The sequence below is a fragment of the Siphateles boraxobius genome, unplaced genomic scaffold (assembly GCF_051911475.1).
Source record: "Siphateles boraxobius isolate OS27281-9 unplaced genomic scaffold, OSU_SipBor_1 151, whole genome shotgun sequence".
In the NCBI taxonomy this organism is placed as follows: Eukaryota; Metazoa; Chordata; class Actinopteri; order Cypriniformes; family Leuciscidae; genus Siphateles; species Siphateles boraxobius.
The window spans coordinates 745,317-762,569 of NW_027508757.1; the positions used below are offsets into that span (position 1 = coordinate 745,317).

Genomic DNA, 17,253 nt, shown 5'->3' on the forward strand with positions numbered 1-17,253 from the left:
GCATACTGTTTTTATGACTTGCTTTATGGAAACTAAGTGTGCATAATAAATGACAGAACTTTAGTTTTTGGGTGAACTGTCCCTTTAAATGCCTTTTTCAAAAGTTGCCTTTTTTCCCTCCGCGCGGTGTAAATGCGCGAAAGAGTTCAACAAAAGCACCACAATGCATTAAACCACGTTCAGCCATTGAATTCCCTCTGATCGAAAGCACATTTGCACATTAAAGACGCGTTTTTCATGCTGTCTCAGCTCGAGCTGTCGTCAGTGATGGGACGTCCCGTGTGAGTCTGAGTCCAGTCCACTTCAGTCCATCAGAACTCTGCACAAACTCTCTGTGACACTCACAATGCTCTGCAGTTCGTCGCAACTTTCTCAAACACACTGTTCCTCATGAAACGCGTCCAGGAGGAGAGTTTACAATCGACTTCCAGAAGCAAAGTTTCGTGCATTGGCAGCTATGGATTATATTTATCTATTCATGTACTGTACGATAAACCTCTTATTTCTGGACTATAGACAAGCTGCAAAATCTCATGGTAAGAGAAGCTGATTTATACGACTTTATCTTTGTTTTTCAGTGTGAACAGTAATATTCCACAGCTGGATGTTCTTCACGAGAATGAACTTTTAGCGAGATAAACACAAAGAACTCGTCAAAATTCTGCGTGCATGCGAAGTTATGCATGCATAATCATTAATACGTCTACTTTTATATTCATAAAACATTCCTTTCCCCTTCTTTTAGTTAATTGATCATGCATTTCATATTTATTTATTTATTAATGTCAAAGATTAATTGGTGCATGCATTTTCATTCATATGTCTATAAATAGGGCAACACTTTTTTTACAGTGTCATTGATACATAGGTACATGCAGTTACTATAGAAATAACTATAAATTATGCATAATTGCATGCAAGTAAACCAAAACTTAATCCTAACCCTATTGTTGCCTTAAGACATTTTATTATTACTCAGTACTTAAAATATATAATTACACTGTAACAAAGTCACTTTAAAATAAAGTGTAACCATAAAACGTTATAGCCTATAACATTACAACTTTTTATATTCATAAAACATTCCTTTCCCCATCTTTTAGTTGATTGATCATGCATTTCATATTTATTTATTTTAATTTTGCATATCTCAGTTGCGCGCTTTTATCTCATGTTTACATAAGTAGCCCTATGCAATCTTCTGTCAGTAATAAAATCCTGTTTGTTTCTGTCAGGGAATCGGTCCGGTAAGCTGAGTGAATTCGGCCTGATGGTCCCGTTCAGCACGGACGCGCGCGGCCGGTTCGTGTCTCACGTGCTCTCCGCGAGAGCGTCATCATCCGGGAGGAAACGCGTCCCGCGCGACGCGCCCGTGACGCCTCGCGAGGCCCTCAACGCGCAGCAGCTGTTCTTCAACGTCACGGTGTTCGGAAAGGAGCTGCACTTGCGCCTGAGGGCCAACAGGAGACTCGTGGCCCCTGGAGCCTTCGTTCAGTGGCAGGAGGATTTCGAGGAGCAGGCCAAAGAGCGCATGCTCGGAGACTGTGTGTTTACCGGGGATGTAACGGACATGCCGAAGGCCTCAGTGGCCATCAGTAACTGTGATGGACTGGTAAGTAACAGCCTCAAAAACCAGTGAGATGATGCCAACCTTGGGCTTCATAAGTGTGTGTGCAGCTTTGTGTCAAAACCCAGCGAGATGCAAAATTAGTGCATTTTTGTGCATAAATAGATGTGGAGCATTTTTAAAGGCAAGACACCCCGGAGAATAGGGTAAAGGTTGAACTAATCAATATCAATATGCATTGTTTAAATATGCAAATCAGGCATTCTCTAATTAAATATGCACTCATTTGCACAGTTTCATAACAGAAATTTGAACATTGGATGAAGCCAGGTTGAAAATTCTTCTACATATTTTGGTGGGTTGAAGGTTTTTACACAGGAGATTAAAAAAATAAAATTATATATATATATATCATGTTAGTTCATATATATCATGAAAGTTATCTTAGGACAACTTTCATGAACTGAATGTTGACTACTGTAGATAGGAATAAAACAAAAGTGCGGCTAAAGTGGAGATTTCTAACTCTTTTTTAAAGATACGTATTGTTATTAAAGTCTACAGATGCAAATAGATAAAGTGCAATAAAATAAACACTTAAAAGTGTATGTTGGATGTTTTATTTTCTCTAGCCTGAAACAGCATATGAAATGACATATCCCCAAAATCTCAAAATTGACCAATGCATGAAAAAACACCAAGTGTCTTGCCTTAATTTCGGCCGTGGTAATAGCATAAAGCTTTTTTGGGCATCATAGTTGCTCTCCAAACATAGACAGATGTTTTGGCATGTACAGCATATTGCATCATAAGAGGACTCCAGTCCAAATATGGATAGTATTTTGGGGCATCAGAAGTGAAGATGTCAGGTTTGCAGCTCACTGAGTTTTGGGACACAGCCAGCGATGCATCCAGTACTACTGTATTCATTATAATGGCGCACTCAAACTGTTGTGTAAATCTGAGTTTACTGATTATCTGCTGCCCTCCGGACATGTTCAACTGTCAAACCGCTGTAGTCTCCAATCTTTCCAGCTCTTACGTAAGATTCACATGCCCACCAACGCTGGCCATACTTTCACTTTCCTAGTCAAACTAATGATGTCAGTCTGTCCCTCTGAAGTCCTTATCCGAGGGTCAGATTACACTAATGTACTCAGAGTATGACAGGAGTCATTAATTTGGGAGCTGAAACATAATCAGTTCTGTGCAACAGTCAACATACTGTCCGAACAGGAACTCGAGGATTCTGGCGTCTGCTTTGTTTTGTTCTCTTATGGAAACTTTCTGTCTTGAGGATTTGACTCAAACCATCCTAGATCTCCCCAACCCCCGATGCATGGATTCAGTTAACTCTTCTGACCCTTTAAACCTGAGTAAGTGCACCCTTGATAGTGGTCATTCCTCAGTGCACAAGTCTCAAAATCAAAACACAGACTGCAAGAAAGCAGCTGCAGGTCTCGCAAACTCACAGTTATGTGGCGTGCAGTGTGTATGGAAGATTATTTCCAATACAGAATAAAAATTTAAAAAAGGCAACTTTGTATCTCCCAATTGACATTTTTCAGTTGAGAATTTATATCTCACTATTCAGACTTTTTTTCCCTCAGAAATGTGTTTACAACTTGCAGTTCTGACTGTTTTTTCCTCAAAATTCTGTCAGGAACTTCAGAAATCCGCATGCAGTCGGGTCAGGTTTCAAAAATTTAATAAAAAAAAAAATCAGAATTGCAAGATGTAAACTGGGAATTCTGGGGAAAAAGTCATAATTGCAAGTTGCAATTATCTTAATAATGAAAAAAAGTCATTATTTTGAGATATAAACTCAGAATTCCAAGAAAAAAAGTCATAATTTTGAGATATAAACTCAGAATTCTGAGAAAAAAGTCATTATTTTGAGATATAAACTCAGAATTCCGAGAAAAAAAGTCATAATTTTGAGATATAAACTCAGAATTCTGAGAAAAAAAGTCATTATTTTGAGATATAAACTCAGAATTACAAGAAAAAAGTCATAATTTTGAGATATAAACTCAGAATTCTGAGAAAAAAAGTCATAATTTTGATATATGAACTCAGAATTCCGAGAAAAAAAGTCATAATTTTGATATATGAACTCAGAATTCCGAGAAAAAAAGTCATAATTTTGAGATATAAACTCAGAATTCTGAGGAAAAAAGTCATTATTTTGAGATATAAACTCAGAATTCTGAGAAAAAAAGTCATAATTTTGCGATATGAACTCAGAATTCTGAGGAAAAAAGTCATTATTTTGAGATATAAACTCAGAATTCTGAGAAAAAAAGTCATTTTTTGAGATATAAACTCAGAATTCAGAGAAAAAAAGTCATAATTTTGAGATATAAACTCAGAATTCTGAGGAAAAAAGTCATTATTTTGAGATATAAACTCAGAATTCTGAGAAAAAAAGTCATAATTTTGAGATATGAACTCAGAATTCTGAGAAAAAAAGTCATAATTTTGAGATATAAACTCAGAATTCTGAGGAAAAAAGTCATTATTTTGAGATATAAACTCAGAATTCCGAGAAAAAAAGTCATAATTTTGAGATATGAACTCAGAATTCTGAGAAAAAGTCTTATTTTTGAGATATGAACTCAGAATTCTGAGAAAAAAAGTCATAATTTTGAGATATGAACTCAGAATTCTGAGAAAAAAAGTCATAATTTTGAGATATGAACTCAGAATTCCGAGAAAAAAGTCATTATTTTGAGATATAAACTCAGAATACCGAGAAAATTGTTATAAATCGAGATGTAAACTCAGAATTCTGGAAAAATGTCAAAACTGCGAGATATAAACGCAGAATTCTGAGAAAAAAGTCATTAAAAGTAAATAAAAAGTCTGATTTACCTTATTATATTCTTATTTTGTGGTGGAAATAAGCTTCCATATGTATAAGCTAACACAATGTTTTCTAACAACATTCTGCTAACATTCCCAATAAGTTATAAAAACATAATTTCTGAATGTTCTGTGAACCTTCAAAAGACGTACAGTTTTTAAACGTTTTAAAAGCTTTTTTCTTTGTAATGCGACATTAAGGAAACATTCCATTTGATCATTCTTCAAACATTATGGGAACGTTACATTTGAACGTTCTCTGAACGTTCTGAAACAAGCCGTAAAACGTTAGGGGAATGTCCAAATAAAATGTTGAAAAAAATGTCCCATGAATGATTTATAAATAACATTTTTGTGCTAACGTTTATGAGTCCAGATAACTAGATATTAATGTTCCAGGAAGAAGGTTTGCTCATAACTGAGAGCGTTCGCTGTTAACCGTGTGCATGTGCTTGTGTTGTTGTTGTTGTCACACGCCGCTCGACACACTCCAGCACTGCTGTGACAGAACGTGTGTGTGTGTTGTCGTCTTCACTGTTATTAGTTTAATCAAAGAGCTTTAGGAGGCGATGCTTTTTCAAGGCAACCCGATCCCGTCACAGCAGTGATTTCCTCCAGGAACACAGCGCCTCTGTCCCGCCAGCACGTTCACACAATGAGATCTTTCATTACGGCCACATCGATTACTCGCTTAGGTAATGAGTGTCAGGACAATGACACGCTGTCTCCTGCGCCACCGTCCCGGACCGAGCCGATACGCGAGTCCCGAACACAACAGTCATTCTGTGCAAGAGGATGTAGTTTAGGGACGGGAGAGTGAAAGCGCTCTGGCTTATTTGTGTGCAACTGCATTCACAATTTATGATGTGCAAGCCTGAAATATTCAAGATTACTCTGCTAAAAAGCTGAAAGTCGGTTTAACTGGGTGTGAAAAAGGACAGTAAGATAGTGTGAGTGTATTTTCAATAAGCATGACAATGCATGCCAAACATAGCTAATGCATCATGAAAATATGGACAAAATCACAGTTCATGTAATTAACTTCCATTAGTTAATATGCACATACTATGCACAATATACATATGTCAGTTTAGCCCTGCATTAGGTTCTGTGTGCATAGAATATGTGTATGACCTGCTTTATGTGCACATGCAACAGAGCACAATGTGTCGAATACTGCATCCCACAATGCAACACGCTTGATTTGACCTTTAAGTGTGATCAACGAATGGAAGTTAATTATATGAAGTGTGATTTTTTACATATTTTCATTATGGTCTAGCTATGTATTAGTCTCCATTCACCTATTTGCATCTTAATTTTGGGATATCACATTAAAAACACTGAATGGAAACTAAAAATAAGCATAAAAAACGTAGGCACTAAATTGAGGTAGATAGTTATTTTTTTTGATACGATATGTGCATAAACTTAGATTTTCTGAATAATTCGCTGGATCTGCCTCAGCGTCAGCTGTGATTGGGTAACTGGAGTAAGCAGCGGACCAATCACATCGCAGCATCTCTAATGTTGGTTTGGTGTTTCTGAAACGCCGGAGTCGAAGTGTGTGATCTGAATGATTGGGTTTAATTCCCTCCAGAAGCGTCACACACACACGAGTGTGTTCCCGAACGCAAGAGAACATGACAGTGTTTATTGTGTTTCGTCACGCGCTCGAGACACTCGTTTATGATGGAGGGAAAAACAGCCACAGTTTTTTCCCTGATTCAAGCAACTTCCATCTTTATCACAGATATTTTGCACCAATTTCCCAGGAAGTGACAATTTTGTTGAAGATTTTGTTCTCTTAACCACATGTCATGGAAACGATGTTCAGTTCACACCTTTGGATGGAAACTTATCGTTTTTTACAGATTGGATTTCAGAAATGCAATGTAACTGTTTTAATTAAATAAGTGGAATCTACTCAAGCACGTAATGAGGTCATCATGTGACAACAATGTAGAGTATACTACTTTTCAAAATGCGTATGGTTGCACATAATGTTTCACATTGGGTTTTGTACTGTGCACATTAGTATTCCAGTCTGAATTTAGCACTGTTTTCCTTCATTATGAAACAGTAAAGTTTAGAAACCAAACTTGTTTTATTGATATTGTTGAGTGATTTCAGTCTAAAGCCGCTAAATTACATTCAGATTGAAATATACCATCTACTCCAGTTTCTTTAGCACCGCAAATCATGTTTCTATTGATGAGCAACCCATCTAAATGAGTTTCCTCAGTGTTTATTGCACCTGAAGCCCACAGAGACCGGCTGTGCTGGTGAAATCACTGCCGCTGTTCTCAGTTGAAGTAGTTGTTTACTGAATATGGCTTAAAACTTCATCTTGTGCTCTGACATGCATCAGTTATTTTGGCACACTACATACTGACAGCATTGCAGACTTTTGCAACTTCCAAGGATGAAATATAATTGTATTCTCATTGAAAGCGTTTTATCAGCCCTTAGGGCAGTTTATGAGTCCGTGACTCGACAGGTAAACTGAGCATCTGTGCATCACAGTAATGAAGTGTTTCTGTAGGACATGAGGATGTGATCAACGTTTACTGTGGCACTGAAGCCTTCCAGACACGGTTATGAAAGCTGAAACGTGGGTGGAAACGAGGTGGTCCAAACATCTCTCTGAAGTTTTGATGCATTTATGATGTACAGGTGAAACTCGAAAAATTTGAATATCGTGAAAAAGTTATAATTTTGATGATTGTGGCTTACAGCTTATGAAAACCCCAATTCAAAATCTCAGAAAATTAGAATATAACATGAAATCAATAAAAAAAAAAAGAATTTTAAATACAGAAATGTCGGCCCTCTGAAAAGTATAATCATGCATAATAGACCCAAGACATTTGTAAAAATGTGGAATCCAATAAAATCCTTACTTAATCTTGATTTATAACTTCTTAAGGGCTTATTGGTCATTTGCAATTTTCTATTTATATAAAAATATGATAGCTATATGATATAAAAAATTATATCTGGTGTCTGAATAATTTGTGGTTTGACTGTATACGCATTTTAATGCATCTTGCAATTGTAACGTGAGACATAAAACATACAGAAAGCATGTGAAAATCTTGTGCATAAAAGCATCTAGCTTTGCAACATTGATTTTGTGTGTTGCTGCTTTCTGAAATGTGTCAGAATGCAAATCATTAAGCAGCAAATGTTCAGTATGCATTCTCAGTGTTGTAGATGTAGCAAAAGCATATATCTGAAGCCTTTTGAGCTCAGTTTCTCTCAGCTCAAATACTGTCATGGAAAAGCAACAGAATCTGAGCAAGTCAGTTACTTAGTTTTTTAGTTTTTGACACCCTGTTACAGCCAAAGCAATGCATTATTTAGTTGCCTCGTAACTGTCTATATTGCGAAAGATTGTTCATTAATTGGCTTACAGTGATTTTCACCAAATTTTCTGCTATATTTGGCACCAAAACTCTATTTACAGGTGAAACTCGAAAAATTAGAATATCCTGCAAAAGTTTGTGTATTTCAGTAATTCAAATTAAAAGGTGAAACTAATATATTTAGTATATATAACTATATGCATATGCTAATTTATATCTCAGCAAAGGTCTCTGAGCTAACTCTCAAATATGGGCCCCGACTCAGATTTCCACTTCTGTAAAATTGCTTTTTTTGCTAAGATCATGCATAATGAAGCAGCTTGCGATAAATATGTATTTCCTATACTTGAAGGGTCCCAAAAAAATGCCCACTTTTGGCTCAGGTGCCAAGTCTATTTTATATGCTTCTGAGAGAAATTCAAATATATGCTGCCAGAAAGGCCAGATTTTATGACATAACTAAATGAATGAGACAAGGTATTCTGCGATTTTACATGTAGAGGATACATTTGGGTAAATCCTATGTAATTTGGTCCTCGAATGATGAAGTCTGTGGATAACTTTAATTTGGATCACAGCATGTCTAGCATTAATAGAACAATCATGAATTTGATTAATTCTTGTCATGTTTTATTACCATTTTCTAAACAAGCGAATAAACTGTGATAATGTGAGAAATGTTGAAGTGTCTGAATAAATTGAGTTGCAAGCACTCAACTCAACTGAACACAGAACTGTTGTTCTGTGTGACACTGTTCTCAAACCAATATCGATCCGCTTGGTTGCTCTTATCTACAGTCTGTCAAACTCATATCTGAGTGTACAGGATTCAGTGCACATGAAGTTATTGACGGAGTGCATCGATGGACACAAACAGCTCCACATCAGAGCTCTTACACAACGGAGAGGATGTTATTGAAAGTTTGTTCCACTTTATCCAGCTCCGTCCAGCAGGTCATTGGACACGCAGTCGCTGATGGACAAATCCCAGAATGCCCAGACAGCTGCTCTCAGCGTGAGCACAGATAAGAGATGCGCATTAGCGGCTGTAATGCGCAGCATTTGAAAGCACATCCTCGAGGTTTCATGAATAGCAGGGTGTCCCCTTCAAGCGATGAGATCATCGTATGGCTCGGAAACACGCCTGTCACGGTAAAGATAGATCAGCTGCCGAGCGTGTGATTGAGAGCGCGCCAACATCAACACGAGCACGTCTTGGCTTGCAGGGTGTGTGTGTGTGTGTGTGTCGAAGAACGTCCACCACCCTACAAACCTCAGGAGAGTTTGCTGAATAAATCGGCATGCATGCAATTGAGGACACGCTGAACATGCACGCTTTAAAACCTGTCCTGAGTTTGTCATGTGCATGTGAAAGCGGGTAAAAAAGGGGGTCCTATAATGCCCTTTTCACAAGATGTAAAATAAATCTCTGATGTTAGTGTTTATGTGAAGTTTTAGCTCAAAATACACCACAGATCTTTTTTATTGCATGTTAAAATTGTCCCTTTTTGAGGGTGAGCAAAAATATGCAGTTTTTGTGTGTGTCCCTTTAAATGCAAATGAGCTGCTACTCCCGGCACAGGGGGCGGAGCTTCAAGAGCTTGTGTGTTAGCAGCTGCGATTACCTCACACAGACACGCACTGAAAATTTCAAAAACTTTTAGCCTTTTATGTTTAAACTAGAGTCGGACAAAGATGGAGAGAAGAAGTGACAACATGTAGACAACATTTCTGAATGGTTAGTTGATGAATTTATGAAGCTGATGTGTAGTTATCTCAGTCATTGATTAGCATATTCTGTCATGATAATCTATAAATCGTTTTCCTGGGGGCGGGGTTTATGTAAATTTTAGGGTTTGTGATGTCACTAACCCAGGAGGAAGCTCGTGTAGTCCCGACCAGCCGTTTGTTGTAGTCCTTAAGCTTTGAACTTTGAGCGTCATAACTTTGCAGATGTTGTTTATTCTCAAACAGCAACATTTCACACTAACTAAAGTTAGAAAAGTGAAATCATAATCAACCACCCCTTTAAAAAGTGAATGTGACAGCTGTCAGTTGAATCTCTGGACTATTTCTATCTCAGACTCGTCTCATAGTCAACCCACAGCAAATCCAGTTTAGAAACGCATGGTGATATGCAATGCTGTGAAAGTGCATCTCTGCGTCCAAGATCTTTGTGGTTGCTAGATTCAGCCGGACCTCCCTGGATTCTGGGAAATCTGGACGTGCCGTCACTAGTTTGCACTTATGTTTACATGGTCCTCACAGAAGCGAGATGTCTTGTTTTTGCGTTTCAGCGCTGACAAGAAGGAGCCAGCCTTCATTATCTCCACGCTCACGCTGCTCTTCTGATGGAAAGTTGTTCATTTAATGCACTTTTCTGCACAGTGAACTATACAGGAGTCCTGACGAAAGAGAAACTATCATAGGGAGTTAAAAATTCTAATGATTAAATATAAATAAATATTATTCAGAACTTATTTATATTATAATTTATGATATATTATTGTTTATACACACACACATGAGTAATTTCTAGTATTTAGTGCAAACTACAAATTATTTAAATTTTTTGTATTTGTATAGATTGTATTTGTGCCATAATATTTCTCCCTGTTTTAATGAATGAATAAAGTATTGTGATGCTTATGGTTCCAACATGTCATCTAAACAAAGTTTCACATACAGTTCAATCAACCCTTTAAAAAAATATATATTATAATACATTTATTAAATATGGTATTATATCATTTATCTTACAGGTCTACAAAAGTCTTACACGCCCCCATATTCTGACTGTAATAAGTAATAACAATCACTTTTACTAGTAATACAAGTAATACAATTACTTCATTTCAGCCTTGGACGACTTTTTAGGAAAGTTTGAAAATCTCCCTTTGACTTGCAGTGACAAAATTCTTTCAAAATGTGACATTGATGATGTAATCTTTGAATATTCTATTCCGATTGGTCTTTTTTCTGACGTTGATTTGCATACTGAATTGTGATTGGTGCATCTATTTTTCCCATCTTTAGCTGTTTTTACACTGTTATATATGTACATTGAGTGTCATGATAAAGAAGAAGCTCTTAATTAATATTCAACATTTCATTCCTAAATTTACACAAAACTAAATACAGATATTTCTTTCTGGAAATGCAAATGTAGTTTATTGTGTTCTGTTTATGCATGTTCATGTGCCTGAAGACTGACTGTCCAAGATCTTATTGTTCTTGTGTGATTGTTTTAGGTTTTCTATAATTTACATGTGGTCATCTGAACAACCAATCAGTAAACAGACTTTTGTTTCACGAACCTAAGCATCACTAAGTTCTTGGCTCATTTTGAATCAGACGTGACTGAAAAATGACTCGCAGTTCAGTAATGGAGTCAGTTGTGAACTATTTTAAAGGATTCACTCCCAGACATCAACATAGTGTCGGCCCGGATCCAGCCCACATCTGGTACGCATTGAATCCACATGTACCGGATGTGGCCCGGATCTGGGTCGACACTATAATGCTGTCTGAGAGTGAATCTGATTCAACTCATGAGCGAAGCTGCATCTTGAATTTTTTCACTGGCACATTAAAAAGAATAATTTGATAATTTTGATAATAGTTGATAATAATCATTTGTTTGTGTATCAAACATCACTGTTCGGGCTGTATTTTTAAAGAAAATTCAGCATAACGCAAACGGACGCATAGTTTTTACGAACAATGGCAGCTCAGGAACCGTATTATAAGTAATTAATTGGAAAACCATTAAATCTGGAAAACGTGTTAATATGACTTTTCTAAAGAATCAGACCGATTTCTATGGAACCTTGTTTCCGCCACAGAATAAAAAATTTAAAAGCTATTTGCGACTTTTTATCTCACAATTCTGTGTCAGAATTACGTGATATAAAGTCTCAATTGCGTGTTTTGTGAGAAGTCAGAATTGTGAAATATAAACTCGCAATACTTTATAACACGCAATTGTGAGTATATATCATGCGATTCTGACTTTATATGTCAGAATTCTCAGAATTGCAAGATGTAAACTCACAATTGTGAGATAAAAAGTCGCAATTATCTTTTAAAATGTTTTATTCTGTGGCGAAAACAAGCTTCCATAGATTTCTGCTCAGCGGTAAAATGTGCACAAACATCCCACAGATTTGCCTAAATGTGTGAAGTTCATAAGTTTAAGCGTGTGTACTGAACATGGATGCAGCGGCGATGATGTGCGGTCTACATGCGCTGGAAACAGGAGCATTAACAGTATCAAGAAGTGGCTATTTGTGTTTCCATCATAGACGTACAGTCAAGGACCTGCCAGGAAAACTGATACACACGATGCCAGTGGAATAAATATAGAAATAGTTCAATCTGTCGTCATTTATTCGCCTTCATGTCTGGTTTGGAACATCATGAGGTGATTAACACGATGAAAGACGTGTTATTTATGCTTGAAGTGTTCCTGTAAAGCTGCTGATATTACACTGGATATGAAGCGTGTGTATTCTGAGAGATGTGTAGTTACTCCGGCTGTGTTGACTGATGGGATTATGAAGAGTTGTAGTAGTGCTGTGAGAGCATGTTGTCCTGAGAAAGGCTTCTGGAATCTGTGTGAAGCTTCCCTGCGGGATGTTCAACATGATCATTTATTAATTTATCCTTTATTTAACCGGGTAGATCCCATTGAGATATCAATATCTTCTTCTACAGAGACCTGGTCAAGACGTCAGCACTTAGACCCCGTTCACACCGCAAGTCTTAAAGGGATAGTTCACCCAAAGATGTAAATTCTGTCAGTATTTACTCTCCCTCATGTTGTTCAACCCCGTAAGACCTTCGTTCATCTTCGGAACACGAATTAATATATTTGTGATTAAATCTGAGAGCTGGATCACTCCTCCATAGGCTTCTAAGGGATTCAAACTTGTTCCCCGAAAAGTTTATCGTTAAAATAGTCCAAGTGACTACAGTGTCTAAATTTGACTACAAATTTACATTTTTGGGTGAACTATCCCTTTAATGCTCAATTTGGATTATTTTACTCAAATCCGATTTTTTGTTTGGCTGTTCACATCACCTTCTAAAATGTGGCCTATATCAGACTCCAGTGTGAACTGTTTGCGGTGTCGAACTGACCCGTATGCGCAAAAGAACTATATATATACCAATGACATCAGACGCAGCGCACTTTTGCACTAAAGCTGGAACAAAGGATGTACTTTTTAAGAAGGCTAAGATTGTATGGTGTCAATAGCAAACTCCTGTTTCTGTTTTTTTAATTGATTTCAGAGAGTGTGATACGTTATAGCATGCAGGCCTGGTATGGTAATCCTTCAGTTCAGTTTAAATCCAAGCTGGGGCGTCTGATCAGTACAGCTTTCAGAATTGTAGGTTACCAAGAACAGTGCTACCTACAGTCATTGTATGAAAAATCTGTGCTCAGGGAGGCACATAAGATTCTGGATGACCCAACCCACATTCTCAATAAGGAACTAGAGTTGTTACCCTCAGGTAAACGATTCAGAATGCCGAAATGCAGGTTAAAGAGGTATAAAAACTCATTCATGCCAGCTGCCATTACGATGCTAAACAGTAACAAATGATTGTTACCTACTTGTACACTTTTTATTCCCACTGCGTTGCGCACCGTTTTCACTGTACAGTGTAATGAGGCATGTTTGTATTGTCTATACTCAGTGTATATTATATTTTATGTGGTTTGTTGTAAGTGTGTGTCATAGTGACTGTAGCCCAAGACAAATTTCCCCCCTGGGGGACATTAAAGTATATTTGATCTTATCTTTATCTTTAGTTGGGGAGTTTATGGAGGAAGTATGCATTTTCGCTTTTATTTCAAAATGTTTGTGTAATGTTCCTGAGGAGGAGAAGAATGAAGAGAAAGAGAGCAAAATTGGTTATTTTGGCCTTTTGCGGGGTTATGGCTGTAAATTCACTACAACTTCACGCCAGGAGTGGTGGGAATGTGACGTGAATAGTGACGTTTTTTATTTTAATGTCTGTGTCTACGGCTAACTCGCCGGCGCATAATTTGTGACAAATGTAGATTTATTTATTTTATTTATTTATTTCGAGCACTATAATAGCACATAACAAGGCAATAAAGAAGCATTTTTTTATATAAATTCACCATACTTTAACAACTTAGATTGACGCAAAAGTCGCATCAAATCTGCCTTGGTTGTTCACACTGCGGCCGCATTTAAAATAAAATATTTCAGGACCACATATGGAAGTGGTCTAAATCTGATTTGAAAAAATCAGACCCCTGGCCGTTTGCATAAACATAGCCGTTACGTTAAGACAGTGTCTTAAGTTCTAGTATGAACCACTAGGGACAGTCAGTCTTACTTTTCGGTATTAAATTAGGCCAATCTACGTTTTTATGTAACTGATTTAAAATAAAGCTATGAATGGTCTAAAAAAAACAAATTTGATGTCTAACTTGTAAGACTAGTCTGGGCAAGATTTGAGTGTTCACACTCCTGAAGAAGTCTGACCTGCTCACTTGACCCCAAAAAATCGGATTTGGGCCACTTTTGGCCAAACATCTGAACGGGGTCATAGAGTTTCACATAGAGATAACCATAAAAAACACTTGCTGCCTAATATATCCCACACACTCTCAGACGCGGTGATGAAGAGATAATCAGTGTTATTCACTCCACCTGTCAGTGCTTGATCGGTGTGTGTGTGTGTGTGTGTGTGTGTGTGGGTGTGTGTACTACCAGGTGTGCTGCTTCATATTTTTGTGGAAACCATGATACATTCATTTTTTTTAGGATACTTTAATGAATAGAAAGTTGAAAAGAACAGCATTTATTTGAAATATAAATCTTTTGTTTAATTAGAAATGCCTTTACTGTTACTTAGGAAAAGTATCATTGTCCAAATGTCTGGCCCTCAGAATTGTTTTCCTCAAACAGAAGGACGAGCTCCTGACTACAAATTATAGGTTGACAAACAATCTCCCTCAAATGATATGTTTTGCTGTGGTGTGAGAATAAAGAGAGACTCCGGGTTCTTCTCACCGCGGGACGCTTGCCTTTTCTTTGTCTTTTTGTTTGCTGAGCAGTTTTTAGAAAAAAACAACAACTCTGTTTTACAGTATTGCACATTATTCTTCAGTAATCACATCTTTGAGAAACAATTTTACTGTCTTGATCCCCCAAATACAGCGTTTGGTCCGTTAGGAAGGAGTGTGTGCATTTCATTTCAAAGTATTTGCATTGTTATTTAGTATTTTCATAGTGCTTGTAATATACATTACTCCTTGGTTTGGGTTTGTTTTATAAGCATTTCTGCTTTTATTCAGCTCAAAAGTCTTACAGGCCCCCATATTCTGACTGTAATAAGTAATATCAAATCTTTTTACTAGTAATACAAGTAATACAATTACTTCATTTCAGCCTTGGACGACTTTTTAGGAAAGTTTGAAAATCTCCCTTTGACTTGCAGTGACAGAATTCTTTCCAAATGTGACATTGATGATGTAAACTTTGAATATTCTATTCCGATTGGTCTTTTTTCTGACGTTGATTTGCATACTGAATTGTGATTGGTGCATCTATTTTTAGCTGTTTTTACACTGTTATATGTGTACATTGAGAGTCATGACAGCAATAAAGAACAAGCTCTTAATTAATATGCAACATTTCATTCCTAAATTTACACAAAACTAAATACAGATATTTCTTTCTGGAAATGCAAATGTAGTTTATTTTGTTCTGTTTATGCATATTCATGTGCCTGAAGACTGACTGTCCAAGAGCTTTTTGCTCTTGTGTGATTCTTCTAGCTTGTGTGTGTGAAAATCTCTCGGCCGTATGGATCTGGACGGAGCGTCTCGCTATATTATAAATATCCTCCTTCAAAGTCAGTGGAACTGATATGTGGAATTTAGTGTATATCCGCGTTTAAAGAGGCTTTTTCAGTCATATTGGCAGGCATGAATTGTAAAATGATGGACAGGCTGTGACCCCACCAGCTGAACTTGATCTGGTGGGTTTCTGCATGCTTTATCTAGATATTTCCATGTCCTGGAGTAAATATAAGAGGCGTTTGCTCATGCAAACCTGCCCGTCGGGATGCTAGGCTGTTCTCGGTGCTTTTCTGGACGCTGTTAGGGTGATTGTTTACTTCTGGTGGGAAAATATTCCTTCACTCTTTTGTGAGAACCGTGTGTGTAAGTTGTATTTTAGGTTAGGCCTGAAAAATGTTCTAGTTAATCGTAGTTATTCAGTCTAATCATAATTATTTGAGATAACTGCATTGGGCAGTTTAAATTTCCATCACATTTTGCTATCCAGATAATGGAAATTTAAGCGATTAAAGAAACGCCATTAAATGCACAATATTGTACCTCCTTTTTATATCATTTATTATATTGTCATTCAAACGTTTCGGGTCAGTAAGAATTATTAATGTTTTTTGAAAGAAGTCTCTCATGCTCACCAAAGCTGCATTTATATGATCAACAATGCTGTAAAAATAGTGAAATATTATTCCAATGTAAATCATCTGTTTTCTATGTGAATATATAGTAAAGTGTAATTTATTCCTGTGATCAAAGCTGAATTTTCAGCATCATTACTCCAGTCTTCAGTGTCACATGATCCTTCAGAAATCACTATAATATGATGATTTGATGCTCAAGAAACATTTATGATGTTAAATGAATAGAAAGTTCAAAAGAAAGAATCTTTTGAAACATTATAAATGTCTTTACTGTCACTTTTGATCAATTTAATTAAAAAAACTATTGAACAGTAGTGTTTAAAATTAAATATGATTAATTTCCACAACATTGAAGTAAATTGTATGGGCCTATTTTATTATTACATAGATATATTTCCAAGTAAAACATCTTGTACTAGGCTTACACTGTAAGTGACAAGAAGAAAAACAGAATTAAATGGTTAATCACAATTATTTACATGATAATTCATCTTCAGCACTAAATGTATGATCATAAATCAGGTCAGTACCAAACCTCAATGCTTTACTGCTGATGTCAAAAGCATTCACTGGAGCTGTAACAGCAGCAACGATTACAATAATCAAAAATAATAATGCGTTGAGTGTCCTGGCCTACATTATGGCCCACATACGCTCTCTATAGTCCAGATGAAAGTGCTTCTTTCTGCTTTTGTTCAGGTGAGAGCTTTAGACTGAGCAGATGTTGAGCTGAATCTTGAGTTCAGTTTCTGGCCTCTTCGAACACCGATCATTGTGTTCTTTAACCCTTATAAAACACACACAGTAACTCATAAGAGGAGTTCGTCCTGTCCTAAACACTGTCCATTATGCTCTGGATCACTGAAAGTATATTTATAGCATTCCTGCTTGATATTATTGTTGGCCACGTTCAGGATGAAACGACAGCTTTAACTTAACTAACTGCCCCCCCCCCGCCCTTGAAAATGGACA

At 36.9% G+C, this 17,253-nt stretch overlaps 1 protein-coding gene across 2 annotated transcripts in view; it reads left to right on the forward strand.

The window, feature by feature from the left end:
- The first annotated feature begins 274 nt into the window (after positions 1-274).
- Positions 275-17,253, forward strand: part of adamts14 (ADAM metallopeptidase with thrombospondin type 1 motif, 14) — a 90,648-nt gene continuing 73,669 nt past the window's right edge. For both annotated transcript variants that reach the window (XM_077230855.1, XM_077230856.1), the window contains exons 1-2: positions 275-536; positions 1,236-1,612. In XM_077230855.1, the coding sequence (XP_077086970.1) occupies positions 458-536; positions 1,236-1,612 (456 nt within the window). In that variant the 5' untranslated portion in view covers positions 275-457. The remainder of the gene's footprint in view (positions 537-1,235; positions 1,613-17,253) is intronic.